Below are 23407 nucleotides of genomic sequence, written 5' to 3'. Positions count from 1 at the left end.
GAGTGTCAACCATACAGATCTGATGAGTGTAGGTTACACTATTCCTCTGTTGCACTCACACCACTCATGTATACTCATCTCCAATTCAAATGGCAAACGTATCAGTTCACTCACTGGGAGTACAAGTATCTCCAGGCATGTTGTTTGTTTCCAAACATAATAAATAATAATCACAAGTCATATATATAATCAATCAATCAATTTATTAATATATATCAATTAATTATGTTATATTGTCCTCCTGATTCAAGTTCTTGACAAAGTTTTGAATTTTGAATTATGAAGTTTGAAAGTTCACTTTTGGAAGGATAGAATGGAAATAATTTTATTTATTTATTATTATTGGGCACAAAATAAAATATTATTAAATATGAAATATATTTTGTCTGAATAAATAATATTACATTTATAAATTGTTTATTTAATCGGATGGATGGTCCATATCATCATCATTTTCATCATCATCATCATCAAAAGTATCATCGCCAGACTCATCATCGCTCAATAACTCATCAAAAGTTATTTTGCGGGAATAAGGAGTAGGTCGAGTGTACCTGCTCTGGTTGCTTTGGATGATGCTCCTGCCTCTGCTACTGGAAAGGCTGTTGATACTGCTTCCAGGTGTTACACCAAATAACAAGTCCATGTCTGATTGTTGATAGGAATCATTGACATGATTCACCAAACTGGCGATCAATGTTCTCTTATTCTTCATCTTGTCCAGATATTCCTCTAACACTGCTACATCCCGGTCGAGTGAAGAAAGGGACTTCTGATTGGTTAGAAACGCCACGAATGTTGTTTCCAGTGGGTTTGAACATGATAGACCAATGCTGGAGTGTGTTGATTGATCATGTGATTGAGGCTCATCGATTCGATTGATTGTTTGAGTGAACTGGACCATGTTAGTGAGTGCGCTTGGGAGAAGTTCAACATGAGACTTATAAACATCAATGGCTACCCTCTCGGTTGGTGTTGTCCTTGAAGTAACCTGTGTTGCTAAATCAGCTTATTAATATTGAATTAGTCATCAAATTAATAAACATTCCACAATAATACCAAACACATACTTGTCCTTCTTAGTTTGTCTCTTTTCTTCAGATCCTCTTTCGCCCTACTCTCTTCCTGCTTTTTGAGCCTCTCAGCTTTAGCCTTATCATCGTCCTCCTTCTTTTGTTTGGCTGCTTGCTCTCTCTCTTTTTGTTTTTTCTTTTTGTCTGACTTCTCCTTTATCTTCTTAGATGTTTTCTTTTGCTTGAGTATTCCTCTCTCCTCTATATGAAATWTACTGGAATCGACAGAAGGACAATTGACTAAACTATTACAAGGTTCGCATCCATCCTTGCAGAAGCCMTTTGAGTTTAGGATGKATAAACCTTGGCCGTCAACGTGACACTTTTGGCAAAATCGGTAATTACCCATGAATGAATGTATGAATGTGTTTGATTATTTGATTGTATGATTGAATGTTTGAATGMWTGTCGTCTGATTRATTGAATAAACAACTGGAAGAAAGAAAAAATRTATATTTCCTCTAAAAAACAATTAATTCTTGAAAAAATAGACTTTTTGGGGTGTTTGGAATGAAGGATACGATCAATCATTCATTCATCAACAGGTGTAAGATATGACAGATAAGATAAACGAATAGAAAGTGCACTCAAACTCTATTTTGAAAGCGATTTCACCAAGAACAGGATCAGACGACTTACAGGTATTGATGTGAATTACTATTTAACAAAACTATCTGATCCGACTGATTCCATTGATTTAGGAGTCTTTTACAGTACTCTGGAAACAGTCGTCGATACTTTGAAAAGGGAAGAGTTTGACTTAAATAATTATGATATCAAAGAGGAGGAGATTTATCTGTGCATTGAAGATCCCGCTCATCACATCCATTGTCGTCATAATCGGGAGGATTGACGATTTTTTAATAAAAAAATGATAATAGATTTCAATCTAAAGATATATTTGAACAGAATTAATACATGTATTTACAATGGTACTGTAATAAATCTTAGACCATTCCACAATCATATAATTATTTTACTCCATCCAATACTGGTGATAATTAAATATACTTATTATTATTTACAGATACTCAATGATTGAGAGAGAGAGTCTCTCTTTCTATATGTTGGCACTTTGCTCCACACATACTCGGACTCTCCTTCTATAAGCCTTTCGATCACTAACATATAACTTTGCAGCCTCTGGATTGGCTGGTGAATTGGGATTCTCATCCGCCAACAACGACTATTCATCATTAATTGATTGAGTTATTGAATGAGCGACTGAATGAATGTATGAATGTATGAATGAGCTTGTGTATTCATCCAATACATACCTGTATTGAAGTTAATAATGAACAGACAGAGTAGACTGGTGACCATTTGTTCGCCAGGATATCTAAACATATTGAACCATCAGTATATACTATAGAGTGTTGAGTTTGATTTCAATGTTTAATACTCTTCAATCAATCAATCTATCAATCAACAAATCAATCAACCAATCAATCATTTACCATTTGGATGGAATATATCTGTTGTGAAGTGCACCTTTGGAGGTACATTTGGGTACATATCACTGAATAGCATTGATAAGTTGAATATACCACCTTCGAATGCAGAGTCCTCTGGACCAACAATAGTCGCAGTCCAATGCATTAGATTACGACTATCGATTGGACTTGCACTCACACCATCAGGTGGTTCATCCTTCATCTGTTTCAGATCACTCATCAATCTTATCATTGACGTACTCATTCTATGTCTATCTCTAACTCTATATCTTTATCTTTATCATAAGTTGTTGTGTTTGTTGTTTGTTGTTTAGATCTCCACAATTCCTTTTTTTGGTAAACAATTGGTAACATTAGTGGGATCTGTATCATTCAATACATCCAATTATTGAATTCGAATATGATAAAGTAGCTCCTATCTTACTAGTCTGTATTCATTCATTCATTCATTCATTCATACTTCTTTAAATATATAACAAACAATACTTACACTCAATCTAAGTGATTAATTGAAGTTCATAACTTTGATAATAAGTGTCTGCATCAAGTATCCGTATCGGATTGCAAAGGTCACAAAACCTAGGATGGGGGACTCAATTGCCCATTACCCAATTTTTTGATTGAATATCTATGACACGTTTTGAAAGAAAGAGATATCAGTTTGGGGGCATGCACAAAAAGTTCTAGACACGTTCAGAAACATACCAAACTGTCATTCTATTCTTATCACTCACATCACACAACTATATCATATATAGATAGATATATAATAACTTATTATATTTATTAATTTATTTATTTTATTTTATATTCTTTCATTCCTTCTTCCTCCTTCCTCCTCTTCCTTCCTCCTCCTCTCCACATACCCAGCCCGCCAGCAAGCCAGCCAGCCCCAGCTCCAACTGCGTGCCAACAATCAAACAATCAAACATAAAGAACCATGAGACATTCAACAATCATAATGTCCATCGTGATGGTCAGCCTGATCTCCATTACTTATGGTATGACATAGTTCCAATTCCTCCTCTTCCTTCTCCTCCTCTTTTCAGTCATCAGTCAACAACATGAACACGCATATTCCTCCTCTTCTTTCGATCATGATCATGATCATTTAATACGAGTGTCACTCTGAGTCCTAACCGTATTTTATACTATTACATTTTTTTTTATTAGCCGCATTGACTGATCCTATAGTGCTCGATCCACTGACTGGACTTCAGATCCAATGGGAGCTCATGAACGATACGATCACCTTTGCTGTGTCTGCCAACGTGGCTTCATGGCTCGGAATCGGATGGCACACCTACAATGACAACCAACCCAAGGCAATGGTCGGCGTCGACTTTGCCGTGGCAACATTCGAGCCCACTGTCACCGTCACAGACATGGTGTCGACCCCCGGTGGCGGCCCACCCCCCATCCCCGACACCAGCATCAAGGTCAACGGCACCAATGACATCCTGTCCTTCTCTGGCTACCAGACCGCCGACTACTCCTTCTTCATCTTCACCCGCAAGCTCGTCACTGGTGATGTGCACGGAGACAATGATATTGTTGTGGGACCTGCCGGCCTCGACCTTGTCTGGGCACACGGCGAAAATAACACCTTTGCCTTCCACGGCATTGGTCATGCCGGCCGCGTCAAGCTGGACCTAGTAGCACACACCGCCGAAAACGATCTCGAGGTCTTTATCGGTTATCACATTGGCTTCATGTTCTTCACGTTTGGTGTCATCATGCCATTCGGTATATTTATTGCTCGCTTCCTGCGTCAGTCGCATGCCTGGTGGTTCCCCGTCCACATGATCACGCTGTTCACTGGCGTCGTCTTCTCCATCATTGGTCTGGGCATGGCCATCAAGCATTGTGGCGGCCTTGAGATGTCGTCTAACCATGCCATCATGGGTATCACGACACTGGTGCTGTTCTTTGTCACCGTCATCATGGGCTCCACGTCGCACCTCATGTATGATCCAAACCGTACCAAGACTCCCCTGTTCCCAGACATCATCCATCACTTTGGCGGTCGCATCACCCAAATATTTGGCTTTGTCACCATCATTCTAGGTATGCTACTCTATGGCGTACCACAAGGAATCATCGTAGTCTTTGGCTTCCTCTTTGCCTTCTATATCATCATCTTCCTTTTCATCGAGTGGTACCAATGGAGGTTTCCACACAGCCAACAAGTGTACCATACAGTCAACTAAAGTAGTCCATACTTCATCGTCCGACATCACCCCATTTGAAGTAGTTGACGATTCTATTGTCCTTGTTACCCAAACACATCAATGAATAAATATTCAAACAAATAATCAATCGTTGTCATTGTCATTATTGTTGACCTGTCTACACCATGTCATTGCATGCCAAAATGTCAACCGACATTGATGGGTAATGTTTGAGTCGTGACATATTGGCCCTTGCATTGGGGGTCGATTGTCGGGACTCACAACTACTCCAAGGAAGCCTCCAAAGTGATTTTTTTAATTTTTTTGCAAATATCAGATGGCTTGGAGTGTTCTTTGGGGTTGTTTGCATGGTTGTTTGTATCCCACATGGAAGCATGAAGGTCCATGCAAGACCATCCGTCCACATCCAAGTCCACCAGCGGCAGGGATTGCCTATCATACCTTCTTTGTGTTTAGGCTCCACTTTTTAAAACACATATATTCATACTACAACATATACAACTACACACAACAAACAATGAAGTTTATTGCCTCCCTCCTTTTGACTGTTGTTGTCTTGTCCGCCGTTGCCTCGGCTGGCAGACACCCAACCTGCTACAAGAAGAGCTCTGAGAAGTTCGTCGACACCATCAAGACTCCACTTCCAAAGGATACCGTCACATCTATTCCATCATCATGGGAGTATGTTTCAATCAATCAATCAATCGATCAATCAATCACTCATACTAACATCATCAATCAAACAGTTGGAGAAACGTCTCTGGTATCAACTACTTGACCTGGTCGAGAAACCAGCACATTCCACAATACTGTGGTGGCTGTTGGGCTTTCGGCTCCACCTCTGCCCTCTCGGACAGAATTAACATCCTCCGTCGTGGTGTTTGGCCCCAGGTCAACCTCGCTCCACAGCACTTGATCAACTGCAACGGTGGTGGTACGTGTGATGGTGGTGACCCCCGTTCCGCCTACGAGTTCATGAAGAAGAAGGGAATCGTTGATGAGACGTAAGTTCATTCACTCGGCCAATGTTCATGGAATGATTCCATCATACTAACAGACATCTTATCCCAACATCAATCATTAGTTGCCAGCCATACCAAGCCGAGAACGGACTTGCCTGCACCCCATCCTGCAAGACCTGTTCCCCAGACGGAGTATGTTTGGATCAATCACTCACACCCTCACTGCAGATCACATGACTAATCAATTAATCGAATCAATTTTTAGACCTGCACTGCTGTTGCCAACTACACCAACATCTACGTTGATGAGGTCGGAACTGTCTCTGGTGCCAACGACATCATGGCTGAGGTTTACGCCAGAGGTCCAATTGCCTGCAGCATTGATGCCACCGACAAGTTGGAGGCCTACACTGGAGGTATCTTCAAGGAGTTTGTTGCTGCTCCACTGTATGTATTACTACCATAACCATTACCGAATGGTTGAACATCAAAGCTAACCTACCTATACCTTAGTTCCAACCACATTGTCAGCATTGTCGGATGGGGTGTTGAGAATGGCGTCAACTACTGGATCGTCAGAAACTCCTGGGGCACCTACTGGGGTGAGCACGGATTCTTCAGAATCGTCCAGGGCTCCATGTTCGAGAACCTTGGTATCGAGGTATGTACAACCAATACTCGCCATCTGATTGGTTTCCCTGTATACTAACTGCACTATTCAATCAACCAAACAGCTTGACTGCAACTGGGCTACACCAGACTTGAAGGGATTCCCAATGAACTAAACAGCTCGACCGACTGCAATTGGGCTACACCAGACAGACCTAAATAGTAGTACTAAAATGATGGATTGGTTTTCCCATCCTGTCACGCCACCAACTACTTCTACTCCTACCGCTACTACTGTGTTATTGCCCATAATTATTTATGGCTGGATGTATATGATATATATATAATGGTTTATTGGCTGTGATCAAACACAGGTGCACACCAATGTCTTTGTTGTCTTTGTTGTAGTAGTTGTTGTTCATCGTCCATCAATCATAATATCGATAATACATTCAATAGCAAGGTCGGAGAATGATTCGGAGAGGGATGGGGAAGAAAGAAGAGAGACGGAGAAAAAAAGGAATGAAATGGAAGGGGAGGGTAAGGGTAAGTGTAGGAAGGGATGGGATGAGGGAACCAAAGGTGTGCACCAATGTCAGAGGGGTGGTAACTCTGACTCGGACCAATCTACGCGATCGGGCGTAGGTGTTGGTTTGACGTGGGGACGCACTGTGGATGTCTAGACTCCAGAGTAGACTAGACTGGACTGGACTAGACCAGACAAAGACGCCCATTTCATGTGCTGGCTGTCTGGCTGGTTGGAACGGTGCATAAATAAGTTGTTGGCGTTGTTGCTTGTTGTTGTTGGTTGGAGGGGAGGAAAGGTGGAGTGAACCCGAACGAAGGATATGCCCACGTGTTGGGGATGTTATATAAATGACTTTGGCTTCTTGCTTAATGATGTTGGCACAGCAAAGGACATTGCCATCTCATCATTGTCCATATTGTGTAGCGTATCCACCCATGATTGTCTTGGTGTCACATGTTTCTAAAGTGCGTGGTATAGAAGGATGTGTCAGACTTGGGCACACTCTTGAGTGATCACATAACTAATCTAATCATACCTTCTTCTCAGACTCTGATGGGATGATGTCCATCGTGGCGAATGAGTTCTTTTGTAGGCTTTGAGCAAGCCTGGATGGTATCTCCATTGGTAGTGATGTGCCAAGCTTGATCTCCTGAACAAGATCATTACTTCTCAGACGATTGGATGATGTTGGCTCCACATGTTGTGGCTCATCATCATCATCCATACTCATCTCAACCTCATTAACTCTTGATGTCTCGCTTGCAGCAACCTCTTCCTCAAATTCTTCATCAAACTGGAATATCTCTGTTGTCGTTTGATTGATTGATTGAATAAGTGTCAGTCAGTAACCTTAATGATGATGAGGACATAGTTTGATTTGACAAAGACATACCGCGTCCACTTCGTCCAAACATTGATACATTGTTAAGACTGTCGATAAAGTTGTTGATGTTGTTCGAGTTGAGCATATTGTTATTCATATTGAAGGCAGCACTGCTACCTATACTATTATTGATATCATTGATTCTTTCTACATTACTATTATTATTATTATTATTGTTGTTGTTGCTATTATGTACATTATTATCAGTTGCAAACTCCTCTACCAATGGTGAGAATGATACTCGCTTTATGATTGATTGATTGATTGATTGATTAAATCAATGTTAGTTCACGTACACTCATTCATTCATTCAATCAATCATTTGATATCGAACATACCTGCTTCTCTTTGCTGAGTGGAGATAGTGCCCTTGGCTTTTGTGATCGGTTGTTGGGCAGCACTGCTGTCTTGAATGTTGTGACGGTTGGTGCAGCGGCGGTATTGGTTGCTCCGGCAGTACCCGTTGTTACAGCGTTATTACTGTTTGATAGTTGATTATGTTGTTGTTGTGTTTGATGATGTTGCTCATTAAAATGTAGTGGAGATGTTATTGTAATCAATGTACTTGTGCCCTGCTGCTGTTGTTGTTGTTGATTGTTATCAATATTCAATGATTGGAATGATTTGTTGAGACCTATCACTAGACTATTGACTCCCCCTACTGCTGCACTCTGGTATTGTTGTTGTTGTTGTTGTTGTTGTTGTCTAATGTTTGCTGCCAACTCATCATTGTTGTCATTGTTGTTGCTGTTATTGACACTGCTGAAGCTCATAGCTTACACCCTAGTATCTATCTATCTATATCAATTTAAAAAGAGAGATGAACTGATTGATTGATTTGATTGTTTGTTTGTTTGATTGTTTGTTTGGTCCCTCAAGTATAATGTGATATATATATTATAAGTTGTGTGTATCTGTGTGATGCGGAGTGAATAAATGAAAGATTGAATGACGATTACGATCTTGGTTGTGGTTGACTTAGAGGTGTGGGGTGGTGTGAGTGTGATAATAATGTTGTAAAGAAGAAGAACACTTAATGATTTTGACCTTTCAAGATGAGGCTACCTGGGCCACACACACAAACAAAGTTCACAATCATGTCCCGAAAGAGTCAGCTGGTGCCGTTCAGATAGAGCCGACACTGCTGCTGTCAACATTTCTTTTATATCTCCCCTATATATTTTAATGATCGTCGTCCCGCCCTTCCCCTCTCTCCCTAACTCACTCGCATTCTTTGCCTTCGTCGTCGGGTCAATCAATGTCTTTTCGTTTAGAGTGGATGCCCCCTCTAGATGACAACGAGTGCTCAGTGTTCGTCGTTAGTTCCAGAACCAAATGGAGTCTTAGTAATTGAATATTGAAACGTTGTGTGAATGGGCCATTCATCGGTATTACTTTACTAATTACCTTAATTAAAATAGTAAGTGGAAACATTCTCTTCTTGGAAAACTATAGTATACTATTGACATTAGGTACATACTCCAAAGTTGAACAACTTTGAACTTAGACAACTACAAGACCCAATGCAGGTAATGGCATGGTCATTCAGTTATAAATGCGCGCATTTCCAATCATTTTAAATTAGTGTGTGTGTGTTTGTGTGTTCACAACAACAAGATGAACAAAGAATGAAAGGGGGTTGATTGTTATTGCTTATTATTATTATGTGTTGTGCGGGGTCTAGTGTTAATATATATAAACATTTAATATTATAATACATCTCATTTATTGTAGTTTTACGTCTTTATAAAGGATAAAACAAGAAGTGAAGGAAGAAGGAAGCAAGGAAGCAAGGAAGCAAAGGGACAAGACGACAACGACAAGACAACGACAACGACGACGAAGACACTTCTTCTTGAATGAATGACAATGGTCATTGACAATGCATCAACAAACAGAGTGATCGAGATGATACAGTCGACAACGATCGATTCATGGAGATCTCGTGCATCACCCTTACAATGGTCAATGCGCATATCAACCGCTGTATCAATCAACAACTCAAAGTCAACCCTATCAAACAATGATAAACAATCAATTGCAGGTATGTAGAGTGTTTGTTTGATTGATTGATTGAATGAGTGATACTGATCAATCAAACAATCTCAAAGATGTATTGATGAGACAGATGTTTGTTGGACCGGTCCAAAGTCCACTGCTTGTGTCTTATCTACGATATGCGTTGGCGACAAAGATGGTTGAGTACGGTCAACTGTTCAATTCGGTAGCTCAGCATGCAACTCCAACAAAGCCTGCACACTTTCAGAACGTACTGCTCATTCTATTCGATGTTGTCAGACTCATTCAACAGCGTTCACAGATCAAGTCTGTCAGCATTGATGCTGCCCATGGCCACCAGCATGTAGATGGATGCGAACGCAACAGCAAGGCATCAATGAATGGAGACTGCTCGATGGACATCACCACCCATATCAATGGCAATGTCAATGGCAGCGGCAACGGCAAGGGCAAAAGCAGGGACAAGGGCAAGGGCAAGAGCAGTGTTGGTGGCGGCGCCAACGGCCTCCCGAACGGACAACATACAGATGGCTTCACTTTGGAGACAAAGAGGAAGAGAGGCGACGATGATGACAATGATGACGAAGGTGATGATGGGGGCATGGGCGACGACTCGGTTGGCGGCGGCCCCGACAGAAGTATACTCAAGAAGCGAAAGAATCAGAACTCTTATCAATCGATATATGGCGGCGGTGACATGGCCAATGTTGACGTCGATATGGCCAATGCTAGCACGTCATCTCCATCGCCAGTCGTCGAGTCATCGATGAGCGACGCGACATCATCGAACGATAGGCGAGCCATATACATCGATCATCTGACCGGCCTATGTCGAGTCATTTCACTTCTGTTGCGGACCATACTCGATGTTCTCAACGATCATCACACCCAGCCAACACAATCGACGACGACGACGACCACAACCTCACGCGATCAATCACCAACGGCTATGCGCGCCAATATGCCATTTGAGAACGCACTTCAATGTTTGAATGTGCTGGCGGGCCTGTCGCAGAACCAGAGACTGACGTCGTACGTGCAGCAGTCGCAGCGGGAGGTGCCCAGCGCGTTTGGCGAGTTGACGCAGCTGCTCAGCAACATTCAAACAATCGTGGACAACACCTATGTGGCTGGCGACTCGGAGCACACGGTATCCTGGGCGCTGAGGACATCGATCGTCTCCAACCATCCCAACCTGCTCTCGGCCACACACTCTGCGCTTCTCCAATCACAGCTGCCCACGAGCGAGATCCAGGCGCTGCACACGACCAACCTCCAACAACAACAGAACGACATGTCGATGAACTTGGACAACAACAACAACATGCAACAGAGCCAGTCCGCGCATATACTCGCGCTGCAGCTGTGGTTCGACGAGGAGGTCGCCGGCACCAACATCTCAATGTCACCCTTTGACGCGCTGTACAAATTTGACTGGCTCCGCTCAGTCAAGGCGATCGCGCCCACCAACTACTTCTTTGAGCTGCTCCGTATTGCCTTCCAACGAATGACGGCCAACAACGACACACAGTCCAGCGAGTTCCGGCGCATAAAGGCATTGCTGCTCATCAAGCTGCCGCTCTACATTGAGGCCACATCGCCCAGCACCAATGCACAGTGTATGGTCGATGCACTGTATCAGATATCTCAGATACCCAGTCTGTTTGAGATGATATCATACACGGACAATGTATTGCTCGCGATCCTATTGGTGATGGTCAAGCGCAACCTTGTTGACGTGTCCTCTCTACGCGAGCGATTCCCACTCTATCAGAGTGAGATTGACACTGCCGAGATCGAGATGCAACAAGGCTCGCCATCAGTCCCCAACTCTCAGTTGCCCACCAACTTTACTGTTCACTCACAAAGTGTAAGTTCAATCATTTGATCACCTGATCAATCAATCAACTGACCAAATGGATCACACACAGGGAGTTGCGAGACTGAAGGATGCGTTGATGTCCCTGAACAGTGAGACGAGTGTCCAGGATATGCAGGATGTCACTGCGTCGTTGAGACAGAATCTGGTCAATCCTAGTTGTGACTATCAGGACAAGTTGATGGCCGCTCTATTTGAGGTATTGGACACGGTAGATCCCTATGGCAACAGGAAGACGCTGATGTTCTTGCTGGCCACACTGTCCGAGCCATTGGTCATCGATATGATTGACGTGCATGGATACATCATCCAACTATTCATGTTTGTCATCAAATGTTGTGACTCACTTGGCCGAACGACCAACGACTCTGGCATCCATTCATACTTCTCAATCCCCTTTGCTCTTTTATCCTATCTAGTCACTCTCTACAGGGTATGTTTGATCAATCAGTATACCTCAGGTATAAGCCAAGCCCACTAACTCATTCACTCACTCAATCAATCACATTGCAGCTCAAATACAATCAATATAACTTGGACCTTTTGACCTCGCGATTGAGACTGACACAGGATACTACTTATGAGAATCCATTCATCAAGTGGATCTATGACAGCTTCAAGGACTCTGAGATCAACTTTAGTTCCAATCATCAAGAGGGCATGACCTCAGAGGATGTCAACATCCTTCAAATACTCGTTAGCAACAACAGGGACTCATTCGTCAATGAGGTGCTAAAGTATGTCAAAGAGACAACCAGTGACGCAAGCACTCACTAACATCCTCCACACATAACATAGCAACTACTCTCCATGGCAGTTTGTTCACAAACTACCACAATTGATATTCTTATTGATTGGATGTTATGAGAGGCTACTGACTACGCCAGAGAGCATCAAGGATATATTGACAACAGTGATTGATGTTGTACCATACTCATCACTGATCATCTTCCAATACCTGGCAAAGAACCCTTCAATCTTTCACATCTTTATCGACCCACTGCTGAGCATCTACCTGAATCCAGACGGCAGTGAGAATGATCACTATCGCTTTGTCAACTTCAATCTCGACCAGGAGCAATTCCAAATCAATCATCACGTATGTCCAGTCTCACACAGATGACCCCAATATCACTAACTCACACTCATTCATTCAATCAATCAATCAAAGATATGTGAGACTTTAAATATTACACTCTTCCCCATCATGCAGAAGTTCCCTCTTCCATCGACACAGTATCACTCGGTCGTGTTCACTCAGGTGGCCAACTCGTATCAAAAGACACCAATGCACTTGACACAGCTGACATCGCCACAGGCAACCATTCAGGAGATATTTGATGGCTTCATGGTGCGCCTGAACGAGGTGCCCAAAGACCTGATCATCAACATCATCAACAAGACCGACGTGGTACAGTTTGTAAACATCGTCGCCAAGAAAGTGCTGCATTGTATAACGTCCACCAATGACAATGATTCCATCTCGACCAGCAACACCATACGCATCATCGAGCTCGGTGGTTTCATCCTTGGCAATGTGGTCGGCGTCGAGTCCATCCCAATACTGTTCAACTCCATCGTACCAGCCAGCTTCAATAGCTCATTCAACACATCTCAGAAGGCCCAGTACCTTTCCTACTTCTGTCTCACAGTGTTTGTACATTGTAACTGTTCACTCTACATCCAACAGTGAGTATCATACACATCCATCATTCAACCATTCATCAATGTACTGACATCAACACGTTCATTCATTCATATTAGAAACCATCCATACATGTCCAAGACATTATCCAAGTTCTTTAGGTTGATTAGCGACAGTGCAAACAGGGTTGTCCAGGATGGTGACCCATTGAACTCGTTCATAATCTCACTCATATCGTTATTTATACATTTGAACAAGTCACTCAATCTTGCGAACAACAACAACAACAACAACAATATGAACAGCAATGGCAATGGAAATGATAATGATGGGCAAGCATCGAACAAGCACCTATCAATCTTTTCCATTCTATCACATGAACAATTGGATGAGCTGTCGATATCAATTGCCAAGATATCCAATCATCGCATATCACCATCAAACTACGAGTATCGAGGCGATCATCATCTCTACAATATACCATAATCCAACAGTGTTTGGATTGGACCATTGGTCATTCACATTCATTCATTCATTCATTCATTCAACACAATCTCTCCCTTTGTTTATTTATTGTTGACAACCAGCTGCCTGAAGAGTATTCATTCTCTTCTTTGCTCTGATCACGATGGAGTATGGTCTAACACGCTTGTCTGGATCCTCTGGCGCCCACTCCTCCATGTCGATCACGTCCATTCCATTCTTGGTGATGCAATTGATGAATGTTGATAGCATGTGATGTTGTTTGATCAGGTTGGTGCCGAGCCAGAACACCTTGCGTGGTCCTTCCTCCATGTAGTCGCGCAGGGGATAGAAGGTGGTTCCATTGATCTTGGTCAGTGTTGTTGGGTTCGACGTGAACAGTGGATGTTCAGCGATGAAGATCATCATGCCATCGGGTTTGAGCGACTGTCCAATTCACCAAACAATCTATTGATGTTGTTGACGTAATGATAGCCGTAGGCAGAGTGTACCAGATCGTATTGTTCAAAGGGTAGAGTGATGGTCTCGAGGTCACCGATGGCGTAGGTCAGTCGGGGGTCGGCGCATTTCTCACGGGAACATTGAGCATCTTCTCAGACAGATCATAGCCATCGACACGTGCAACTCCACGATCAATCACACGTCTTCCAAAATTACCATCACCACAGGCCAGGTCAAGAATGCTCCAAACACTAATATCACGTGGTAGACCATTGAATAATATATCCCTGGAAGGTTCAAAATCTGACAAGGCCACATCTCTCTTTGAGTATTGAGCAAAGAAATTGGGATCATCATAACAATTCTTGATTGGTGTCTGGCGTCCTGTAATCAGTTCCTGGGTGAGGAGACTTCCTTCTTGATGAATTTCCATTATTATTTTTATTATTATTATTTAATTGGATAAAAATATTGGATTGTATGGAATTAATTATAGTGATTCTTGGATTGAATTGGAGAGTATATATATTTGAATATGGATATTTATCAGATCCATGGATTTAATTCTCATTGTCAATGTCAATGTCAAGGTAATGGTAGAGTAGTGTAAATATGATTGGGTGATCGATGGCATTATTGATCACGTGATTGGTCATGTATGTGATCATCCCGTATCGAAGCTCATATTCAAATATTCATACATAGTTGATGTCTATCTCTGTATGCAATTGAGTGCATATAGTGATTGGGTGATTGAGCGATTGAGTGATTGAGTGATTGAGTGATAGAATGTTGATTGATTGGAATTGTCCAATGATTGAATGATTGGAATAGTTCCCCATTTGATTGATCTTGAGATCAATCAAAGATATATATCACGTGATCATAGAGTGAGACAGATTTGTGAGTGCAGTGTTTAGAGATCATAGAGATGATGTTAAACAATGCCTTTGGATGCCACACACCCGGTCCACCCAGGAACAAGGGTCACCTATCCTATTAACTTAAACATTGTTTCATTGAATGTCGTCTTTTTTGCAATTTTGACAAGTAGGGAGCACAACAACTGATGCGGCGTGGCATGCCTCTCGAGAGACCAAATGGTTTAGTACATCCAGGGTCACCACTATCAATTGAATCCAGGATACACTCTTAGTCCTTCCCAGCTAACACTATCTCTCTAATAATTAATTATTAACAAGTCACTCTTGTTCAATCATCATTCATTCATTCAATTATTACACAAATAATAACTCTCTTTATTCTTCAAATTAATGTAAGGATATCATTCTTTATTCACCGTTCAATCATTCACCAACTCTTGAGAGTTGAGACTTGTATTATTACCAAAGGACAACACGACGACGGGTATTATTACGGCAGAGACAAACAAAGAGACAGGGTCAAACAAACATCATCATCAACATCAACATCATTCAGTTACAGAGATACAAAGAATATATATTTAGAAACCGACAATAAGTTGTTTAAACGACTTTCAATTATAACTATAGTCGTCGTGATACAGATAATCATACCACTATATGTTTATCTTTATGAGTGTGTGTGTTTGTGTTGGACTGATTGATTGTCGTCTTTACTCCACCACCACACACCACTCACCACCTCCACCACCACATTTACAACACTGTTGTTGGAACCACGACCACCACGACCCACCATCCATTCCAACAACAATAACACTAACAATCAAATAACATACTCTTGCTCAGGTGATATACACATAAACTTCATCATCACTCATTCATTCAATCATTCATTATCACACAACAACAACATCAACAAAGTAATATTTACAACATATATCCATCATTATCCACAGCAACAGCAGCATCATAAGGGCTGGATCGCTCGTTCAATCATTCATTCCACTCCATCACCTTATCACAACAACACTCAATCACTTACATCTCATCGCACTTCTCAACAAGTTGTTATTGTAAAGTCTATTAACAAATACAACAAACCACATAGAGTCAATACATTAATATATATTCTAGACATCCAGACATTATTTGGTCCAACCTACAATCAATTATAGCTTAAATCGATATCTAACACAGACATCAATCATCACTCCCACGTCAACAACAACATCATCAACAACAAAGACATCGATCTCATTGCTCCATCTAACCCAATCAGTGATCCAGAGAGAGATCCAGGATCCATCAACTACCACCCCAACACTTCAGCCCAACTTACCCATTGCATTGGCCTGCCTGTTCAATGCCATCATCAATCAATCAGGCACCATCAAGATAATATAACACATAGAGGAGAGGATAACATTGGTTCAAATATGATGATGAATAGAACCCTTGCCAAGCCAACCAAGAGAGTGGTGGTGGACAGGCCTACAAGACAAAAGGATGGCGGTGGAATGTAAGTTGCCAACGAACATGACGACTACCACCCACACCCGCGCCACATGCGCCACACATCAGCCACCTCATGATCTAACTCAATCCAACTCAATCCAACTCAACTCAATCCAGCATTGTATCCAAGAACTCACATAGAGTATGGTGCATTATTAAAGTACAATCAGTCGTAAGAAGGTGGCTGGCCATTAGACTTGTCAAACGAATGAGACTAGATCGAGATCTGTTGATGCAAAAGGCAGAGTCTATGATTGACTCGGCTGCCATTGCTGCTGCTGCCTCTGCACAATCATCACAAGCACTTGAACAACAACAAGTAGAACAACATCAACATCAAGAAGAAGAGGAACATAAACAACCAGAGGAGGAGCATCAGCAGCAACATGATGAGCAACCACATGTTGATCTCACAATAACACCTGCTTCACCAACAATATCTTCGCCAACAACTCAAGAGATTGAACCAACTCATAGCAATAGCAACAAACAAGTTGAAGACATACATAAGCAAGCGACAAGAGTATCTTCTTCATTGTCGATTGATTCAATCGAGGAGGCAGCAACAACACCATTCACATCAAGGTCATCTTCAATGTCCTCATGCATATCATCGTCATCGGTGTCGAGCTCACCGTCAACACATACACTCACATCAATCACATTATCATCGTATCGCCAGACTGGCGCCACATCACCCTCGGAGCGCAGCCACACCAGCAGTCCCACATCGCCAATCTCTTCGCCAATTTCCTCGCCAATCTCCTCGCCAATATCGCCAGTCGTATCAAAACGACGCAAGACAATAGATGAGTTGGTCAAGGTGGAGAGGGGCTACGTAACAGACATGACGACACTGGTCGAGTTGTTCATGCAGCCACTGAAACAGAGCGAACTAATGTCCGCGGATAACCTGACGCTACTCTTTAGCAACATTCAAGAACTACGACAAGTCCATGTTCGTCTACTAGAGTGTCTAGAGAAGTACATTGAATCATTCAGCGAGTCATCCACCCTCGGTGACATATTCCTTCCATTTGTAAGTTTTCCATATCGCGCCAGGCGGAAACACGTGTGGAAACACGTGTGGAAACACGCGGAAACAGGAGCGGAAACACGGAAACTCATACTAACTCAACTCAACTAAATACCAATAGATGGGCGACTTCCAAAAGCACTACGAGATATATATTAACAACTATGAGAAAGCATTCACTTATGCCCAACATATACGTACGAATGGCGGAGCCGTCTACAAGATATTGCTGGCGGGCGAGTGCAATGATATATGTAGGAACTTGGATTTTGGAAGCTTCTTGGTGATGCCAGTGCAACGACTGCCGCGGTACATCATGTTGCTCAAGGAGATTGAGAAACATACCGCGCCCGACCATCCCGACATCAACACAATTGGCCTGACGCTGTGCCAGCTGCACGACCTGACGCTCTACCTAAACGAGTCGAAGCGCACGGCGAGCGCCACCGACAAGGTCAACGAGATCAAGTCGATGGTGACGGGCGCCGACGCCATCATTGGCAACTCCAAGTACATCATGGAGGGACAGCTGGCGCTGCTCAAGGGCATGGTGGCATCGACCAAGAAGGAGCTGTTTGTCTTTTTGTTCAAGGATTGTTTGATATGTACAGAGGTCAGTGCTGCCAGCGGAAGTGGCGGCAGTGGCGACGGCGCACATCACTCGAGCCCCAAGAGACAGGTCAAGGCCAAGACATTATCGCCATCTTCCAACTATCCACCACTATCATCACAGCCTTCAAACATGTCATTGAATGGATCATTTGGCAATGGACACGGACACAAGCATAGCAGTCTAACCAGGAAGACATTATTCAAGAGTATATTATTCACTGATGTAAAGGCTATATCTGTTTTAAAGAGTATGTATCCCATCATTCAATCAACAATCATGGAACTATTCCACTCACTCACACTCAATCAATCAATCAAACACTCAATCATTAGACTTTAAAGATTCATTCCAAATAGTGTCATCAAAGAAGGTTTATACATTCGTTGCACCATCGACAGAGATGAAGGATAAGTGGATGACTGCATTGACAGAATGTCTACCTCATACTTCAGCAACATCAACATCTACATCAACATCAACATCCAGTCCTAAACTTGCAAGGAGACCAGCAGACATGGCCTCTTCATCCCTATCACCAAGCCAAACATCATCACAAGGTCCATCCTGGCGGAACAAAACATCAACAAGGGATACAACTGTACAGCTGACAATGTAATAAATAACTATAACATCTTAATTATTACTACCAACACTTCACTCATCGTCATCACATATTTTGATTTGGCAACTTCCAACGAATATTATCTTTCGGCTGTCCGAAAGACAAACACTCCGACAATTTCATTTCAAAAATCATGATATAATTTTCAGAAACAGCCGATAACTGCAACTTCGCACTTTCATTGCCATCAAAGAGAGAGAAGTCGTTGCAAATAAGTGATGCCCATTATTGAGATATTTGTTATCAAATGATTGAATAAAGGTAATATAGTGTGTGTTGTTGGAGTGAGTGTGTTAGTTGGAGGGTGGTGTAGGGGTGCTAACATCTCTACTTTACTTGTTTGTGTGTTTGTTACTTTGAGCTCAGTTCATCATCAGTCTTTGAAATTTACTTAACAACAGATACATTATAAACATACTTATAATTATATATTTAATTGTATTAATACGTCATTATATTAAATAATAATGATGACAAATTATAATAATAATAATAATGTTATTTTATTTATAACAATGATGACGTTGGTGGTCGCGACGACTACAATTACAATGACATTAGCAACATCAGTCACACCTCCAGAATATCATATTGGTTACCAGGTACATAGTTGGAATGATTTGGATGAATGGCAACAGATGTATAGGAAGGGTACTCAATGGAATAAGATTGATTTACATTATATGGATGCAGAGTTCTGTCGCTCACAAGATATCGATAATGATCTGGGCTGCTTTGTGCTCAGCCACGACATGCCCTCGAGTACAACACGTTACAACACATCCACCGACGTCATCAACTTTATCAGCGCCAATGCCGACGCCTGGTACAGCCAGTCAGCCATCAAGAAATACATGGCACTCTGCTTCAAGCTCGACGTTGTTGACGTGTGCGACAACTCGTCCACCTCGCAGAACTACATCGCCCTGGTCACCCAACTCGTCGACCAGTTCGTCTCGACCATCTCCTCGCACAACCTCAATCTTGAGGTCATCCTCGATGGCTCGGGCGCACCAGTTGGCGCGTGCTTGGCCGGTCTCTGGCAGCCACTCGTCTCCACTTGGATCAGGAGTCCACACGAGGCTCTATACTCGGACAACCCCGCACTTGGCTACGATCGCTTCCAAGTGATGGACCTGCCAATCGAGCCCATCGTGCCAGCATTTTACTTGGACCTCATGTGTTTGGAGTCGCCGCCATACGGCAAGTTCAGCGCAGACAATGCAACCTACCCAGTGCTCGTATGGGAGCCATCGACACAGGCCATCATCGAGTCGGTGGCCTCGTCCTACATCTCATGCCAACACCGCCATCCACAGCGCACATTCTCTCCAATGCGCTATGCCACCAACATCGATCCAGCCCAGTTGCTGGTGTATCTCGCGGGCCAGTCAAGCACATACTCATGGAATGCACGACTCAACAGCGAGTCGCCATCAGCCAAGAAGCATCTGGGCGCATCTACCAACTTCTTCAAGCCATTGGTGGCCGTGGCAACAGTCGATCGCATGACCTACACATTCGCCATCTTTACCAACGACACCAACAACTATTATTACCATCTACTCGCCTCCAACGGTGAGTTTGGTCAATTGAATGAGATGGGCATCTTCATGCTTGGCGGCCACGAGGCCATGAGCACACTGGTCTCTGTAAACGTTATCTACAATCAATCATCCGGTGCTCAACTATTCACCTACGACATCAATGGAGCCTACATGATATACTCGATCACACAGGACCCGGTCCAATTGTTGCCAGTCGTGTCTGGTCAGCTGGAAGTTGAGACCAGTGGCCAACCAATAATCTCCTCGACCATCAACATCCTTGGTGCCGTGAACAATGCTGGATCATCATCATACATCGAGTTGGTGCAGTACTATGCCATGCCAACCTGCCATCTGGGCGTCTATGTATGGGCCATCGACCTGACCCAATCCAACAGCTCCAAGACCATCAGCTCGCCTGGATGTCTGTATCCAAACACTCCATCATTCACCGTTGCCAATCTCACGGCAGTCAGCGCCAACAACTCCAGCTCCTCGTGTGCTTACGACGCGCTGGTATTCTACTCCTCAGGGGACAGCCAGGAGATTGGTGGTTTTGCCCTTTGTTTCGATCAGAACCTCTTTGCCACACTCGTAGCCGGCCCAACTGTGCTGGGCGTTGGTGCCAATCCTCAGGCATCCATCGTCAACTTCCAAGGCAACGACCATGTGATGTTAGTCAACGATCAAGGTTATTGCTTCAACACCGAAACCAGGAACAAGCGTCCATACCCCAGGGTATGCGAGTCGCAAGCCCTCGCCGTCTCTGGCTCCCGTGCACTCAACTACAACTATGGACTACTTAGTGACTATCTCCAGCATGTTCACCAAAACGTGGCATTCTCTCCATGCAGTGAGATCGTGTTGCATGGTGCCTATGACCAGGGTAGCTTCCCATCCATTGCAATATTCCAAACAGTTGATGCCACTGGTAACTCAACAATTGGTGTGATAGAACTACATCAAGGAGTTCCAGCCGACTTTGTTGATACCGCCGCCTGTGGTGCACCGACTACGCACGCTGACCTCGTCATTGACAGCTGGCCAATCTATCCATCACTTCTCAAGGCATATCTCTAATTATATAAATACCCTTCTTGACCCTTACCCTTGCCTTCACTCCTGGAAGTTCGTCTTGTATTTGATGATTTGACGTTTTGTATTTAATTTAATTTAATTTTTTTGAAAACAAACAACAGTGTGGTGTGAGGAGTGAGAGCGAGGATACCCAGGACAGCAGACCCTGACCAAGCTCAAAGTGAATCATAGTGTCAATTGATATCCTTCCTCTTTCCACATTGTCCCTCATCCTACATTGATCCTTATAAGATGGCTGAAACTAGAGAAGTCGAGTTGTTCGGAAAATGGTACGATCCTACTATATACAGCGTCAATCAATCATCCAATCAATCAATCCAATCGATACCTACATGTGATACGCGATACCTACATCAGAGGATACAACAGGCGACACTAGTACAGCGAAGTGATCATTCGATATACGATGCGACTCAACAAGCTTAAGAATGCGACAGCACAAGGATTGGAGGTAGACTTGAAGAATGAAAGATTGAATGAATGAATGGATGGATGGATGATTGAATGATTAATCGCGAACAAGAATAGAGGATGTTAATGAACATGAATTAACAAACAAACAATCAATCAAACAATCAAACAAACATAACAATAGGTCCTACAGAGGAGTTATCTGTGCGGACATCTCCCTCCAAGACTACATGATGGTCAAGAAGGCCGCTTTCTTGCCACATACTTCTGGACGCTACAACAAGGTCCGCTTCAGAAAGGCCCAGTGCCCCATCGTTGAGCGTCTTGCCAACTCTATGATGATGTTCGGTCGTAACGCCGGTAAGAAGGTGATGGCCGTCCGCATCATCGAGAAGGCCTTCGAGGTCATCTTCCTCTTGACCGACAAGAACCCAATCCAGGTTCTGGTCGACGCCATTGCCAACTCTGGTCCACGTGAGGACTCGACCAGAATCGGTTCCGCCGGTACCGTCCGCAGACAGGCCGTCGATGTGTCCCCAATGAGACGTGTCAACAACGCCATCTACCTGCTCACCCAGGGTGTCCGTTCGTCCGCCTTCAGAAACATCAAGACAGTGTCTGAGTGTTTGGCCGACGAGCTGATCAACGCCGCCAAGGGCTCACCAAACAGCTATGCCATCAAGCAGAAGGATGCCTTGGAGCGTACTGCCAAGTCTCACAGATAAACTATCGAACATCAATGTGGTGGACATCTATTAGTATTATTTACTAAGCCAATCAGTCATGGTTATTATTCTTTCTTCTTGTGTTCATTCATTCGTTCATTCATTGACGACTCAACAACCAATCAATCAATTGGTGGAGTGGGTGGGCCATTATTGTCATCAAGGCCTTTCGTGAGTGATCGAAGGAGGAGTAAAGTTGTTGACCCATTATCTTAAGTCGTCCTTCGATTCACGACGCGTTTATCTGAACGCTTCACAGCCTCCAACACACACAATTTCAAGTCCTCACACTCACACACTGTTTGATCGATCATTAAAGTCCAACAATATCTTTGTTGTGAATAGTTGCGTGAAACACAAACACAAACTTCAAAGTTATCAAACACAAATACACATACACACATACACACATAACATAGAGATAGATAACAAGTCACTCACTCACTCACTCACTCTCGTTATTATCTATTCTATTCTATTCATTCATTCACATTCATTCATACATTTGTGTTGGTGGTAATTAATAATATAATATCACTATATATAGTATGTATGGTGATTGATTGTCAACAGATTCGCCTAAAACAACAACAACTACATCATCACCATAACAAGCTATCAAGTTAGTTAAACTTGATATCAAGCACAAGCAAGCGAAGCAACAAAGCAAGCATCTTTAAAGAATACATATCATCTCTCTCTACTTTATTTACTTCATTGTAATATATTGATAGAGATAGAGATAGAGATAGAGATAGATACACATAAATAGAGATACATACAC

The 23407-nt window shown here is 42.8% G+C and overlaps 9 protein-coding genes across 9 annotated transcripts; 6 read left to right on the top strand and 3 right to left on the bottom strand.

Moving 5' to 3' along the window:
* Positions 1-2049: 2049 nt before the first annotated feature.
* SAMD00019534_000770 (hypothetical protein) lies at positions 2050-2747 on the bottom strand (the record flags this gene model as incomplete). Its single annotated transcript, XM_012903510.1, has 4 exons — positions 2050-2064; positions 2164-2259; positions 2351-2439; positions 2531-2747. The coding sequence occupies 4 exons, from the start codon at positions 2745-2747 to the stop codon at positions 2050-2052; spliced, it is 417 nt and encodes a 138-aa protein (XP_012758964.1).
* A 720-nt stretch (positions 2748-3467) lies between these two features.
* Positions 3468-4734, top strand: SAMD00019534_000760 (hypothetical protein; the record flags this gene model as incomplete). Its single annotated transcript, XM_012903509.1, has 2 exons — positions 3468-3528; positions 3701-4734. Coding segments are annotated over 2 exons (1095 nt in total), but the record flags the coding sequence as incomplete, so codon positions are not given.
* Positions 4735-5236: 502 nt separating this feature from the next.
* SAMD00019534_000750 (hypothetical protein) lies at positions 5237-6466 on the top strand (the record flags this gene model as incomplete). The annotated part of the gene is made up of 6 exons (XM_012903508.1): positions 5237-5400; positions 5466-5723; positions 5804-5873; positions 5947-6128; positions 6195-6342; positions 6416-6466. 6 exons carry the CDS (start codon positions 5237-5239, stop codon positions 6464-6466), a joined length of 873 nt encoding a protein of 290 aa, XP_012758962.1.
* Positions 6467-7158: 692 nt separating this feature from the next.
* On the bottom strand, positions 7159-8475 carry SAMD00019534_000740 (hypothetical protein; the record flags this gene model as incomplete). Its single annotated transcript, XM_012903507.1, has 4 exons — positions 7159-7278; positions 7355-7623; positions 7712-7946; positions 8041-8475. The coding sequence occupies 4 exons, from the start codon at positions 8473-8475 to the stop codon at positions 7159-7161; spliced, it is 1059 nt and encodes a 352-aa protein (XP_012758961.1).
* A 1195-nt stretch (positions 8476-9670) lies between these two features.
* On the top strand, positions 9671-13731 carry SAMD00019534_000730 (hypothetical protein; the record flags this gene model as incomplete). The annotated part of the gene is made up of 7 exons (XM_012903506.1): positions 9671-9746; positions 9814-11591; positions 11653-12033; positions 12114-12337; positions 12399-12699; positions 12772-13289; positions 13365-13731. The coding sequence occupies 7 exons, from the start codon at positions 9671-9673 to the stop codon at positions 13729-13731; spliced, it is 3645 nt and encodes a 1214-aa protein (XP_012758960.1).
* Positions 13732-13815: 84 nt separating this feature from the next.
* SAMD00019534_000720 (hypothetical protein) lies at positions 13816-14136 on the bottom strand (the record flags this gene model as incomplete). Its single annotated transcript, XM_012903505.1, has 1 exon — positions 13816-14136. One exon carries the CDS (start codon positions 14134-14136, stop codon positions 13816-13818), a length of 321 nt encoding a protein of 106 aa, XP_012758959.1.
* Positions 14137-16498: 2362 nt separating this feature from the next.
* SAMD00019534_000710 (hypothetical protein) lies at positions 16499-18836 on the top strand (the record flags this gene model as incomplete). Its single annotated transcript, XM_012903504.1, has 4 exons — positions 16499-16575; positions 16689-17610; positions 17729-18467; positions 18553-18836. The coding sequence occupies 4 exons, from the start codon at positions 16499-16501 to the stop codon at positions 18834-18836; spliced, it is 2022 nt and encodes a 673-aa protein (XP_012758958.1).
* Positions 18837-19309: 473 nt separating this feature from the next.
* Positions 19310-21466, top strand: SAMD00019534_000700 (hypothetical protein; the record flags this gene model as incomplete). Its single annotated transcript, XM_012903503.1, has 1 exon — positions 19310-21466. A coding segment is annotated over one exon (2157 nt), but the record flags the coding sequence as incomplete, so codon positions are not given.
* A 252-nt stretch (positions 21467-21718) lies between these two features.
* On the top strand, positions 21719-22620 carry SAMD00019534_000690 (hypothetical protein; the record flags this gene model as incomplete). Its single annotated transcript, XM_012903502.1, has 2 exons — positions 21719-21756; positions 22083-22620. Coding segments are annotated over 2 exons (576 nt in total), but the record flags the coding sequence as incomplete, so codon positions are not given.
* Between the last annotated feature and the right edge of the window lie 787 nt (positions 22621-23407).

The sequence above is a fragment of the Acytostelium subglobosum genome, assembly GCF_000787575.1.
Source record: "Acytostelium subglobosum LB1 DNA, scaffold: scaffold1, whole genome shotgun sequence".
Lineage (NCBI taxonomy): Eukaryota > Evosea > Eumycetozoa > Acytosteliales > Acytosteliaceae > Acytostelium > Acytostelium subglobosum.
The sequence above is the reverse complement of the archived record's forward strand: the minus strand, read 5'-3'. Positions and strand labels throughout refer to the sequence as shown.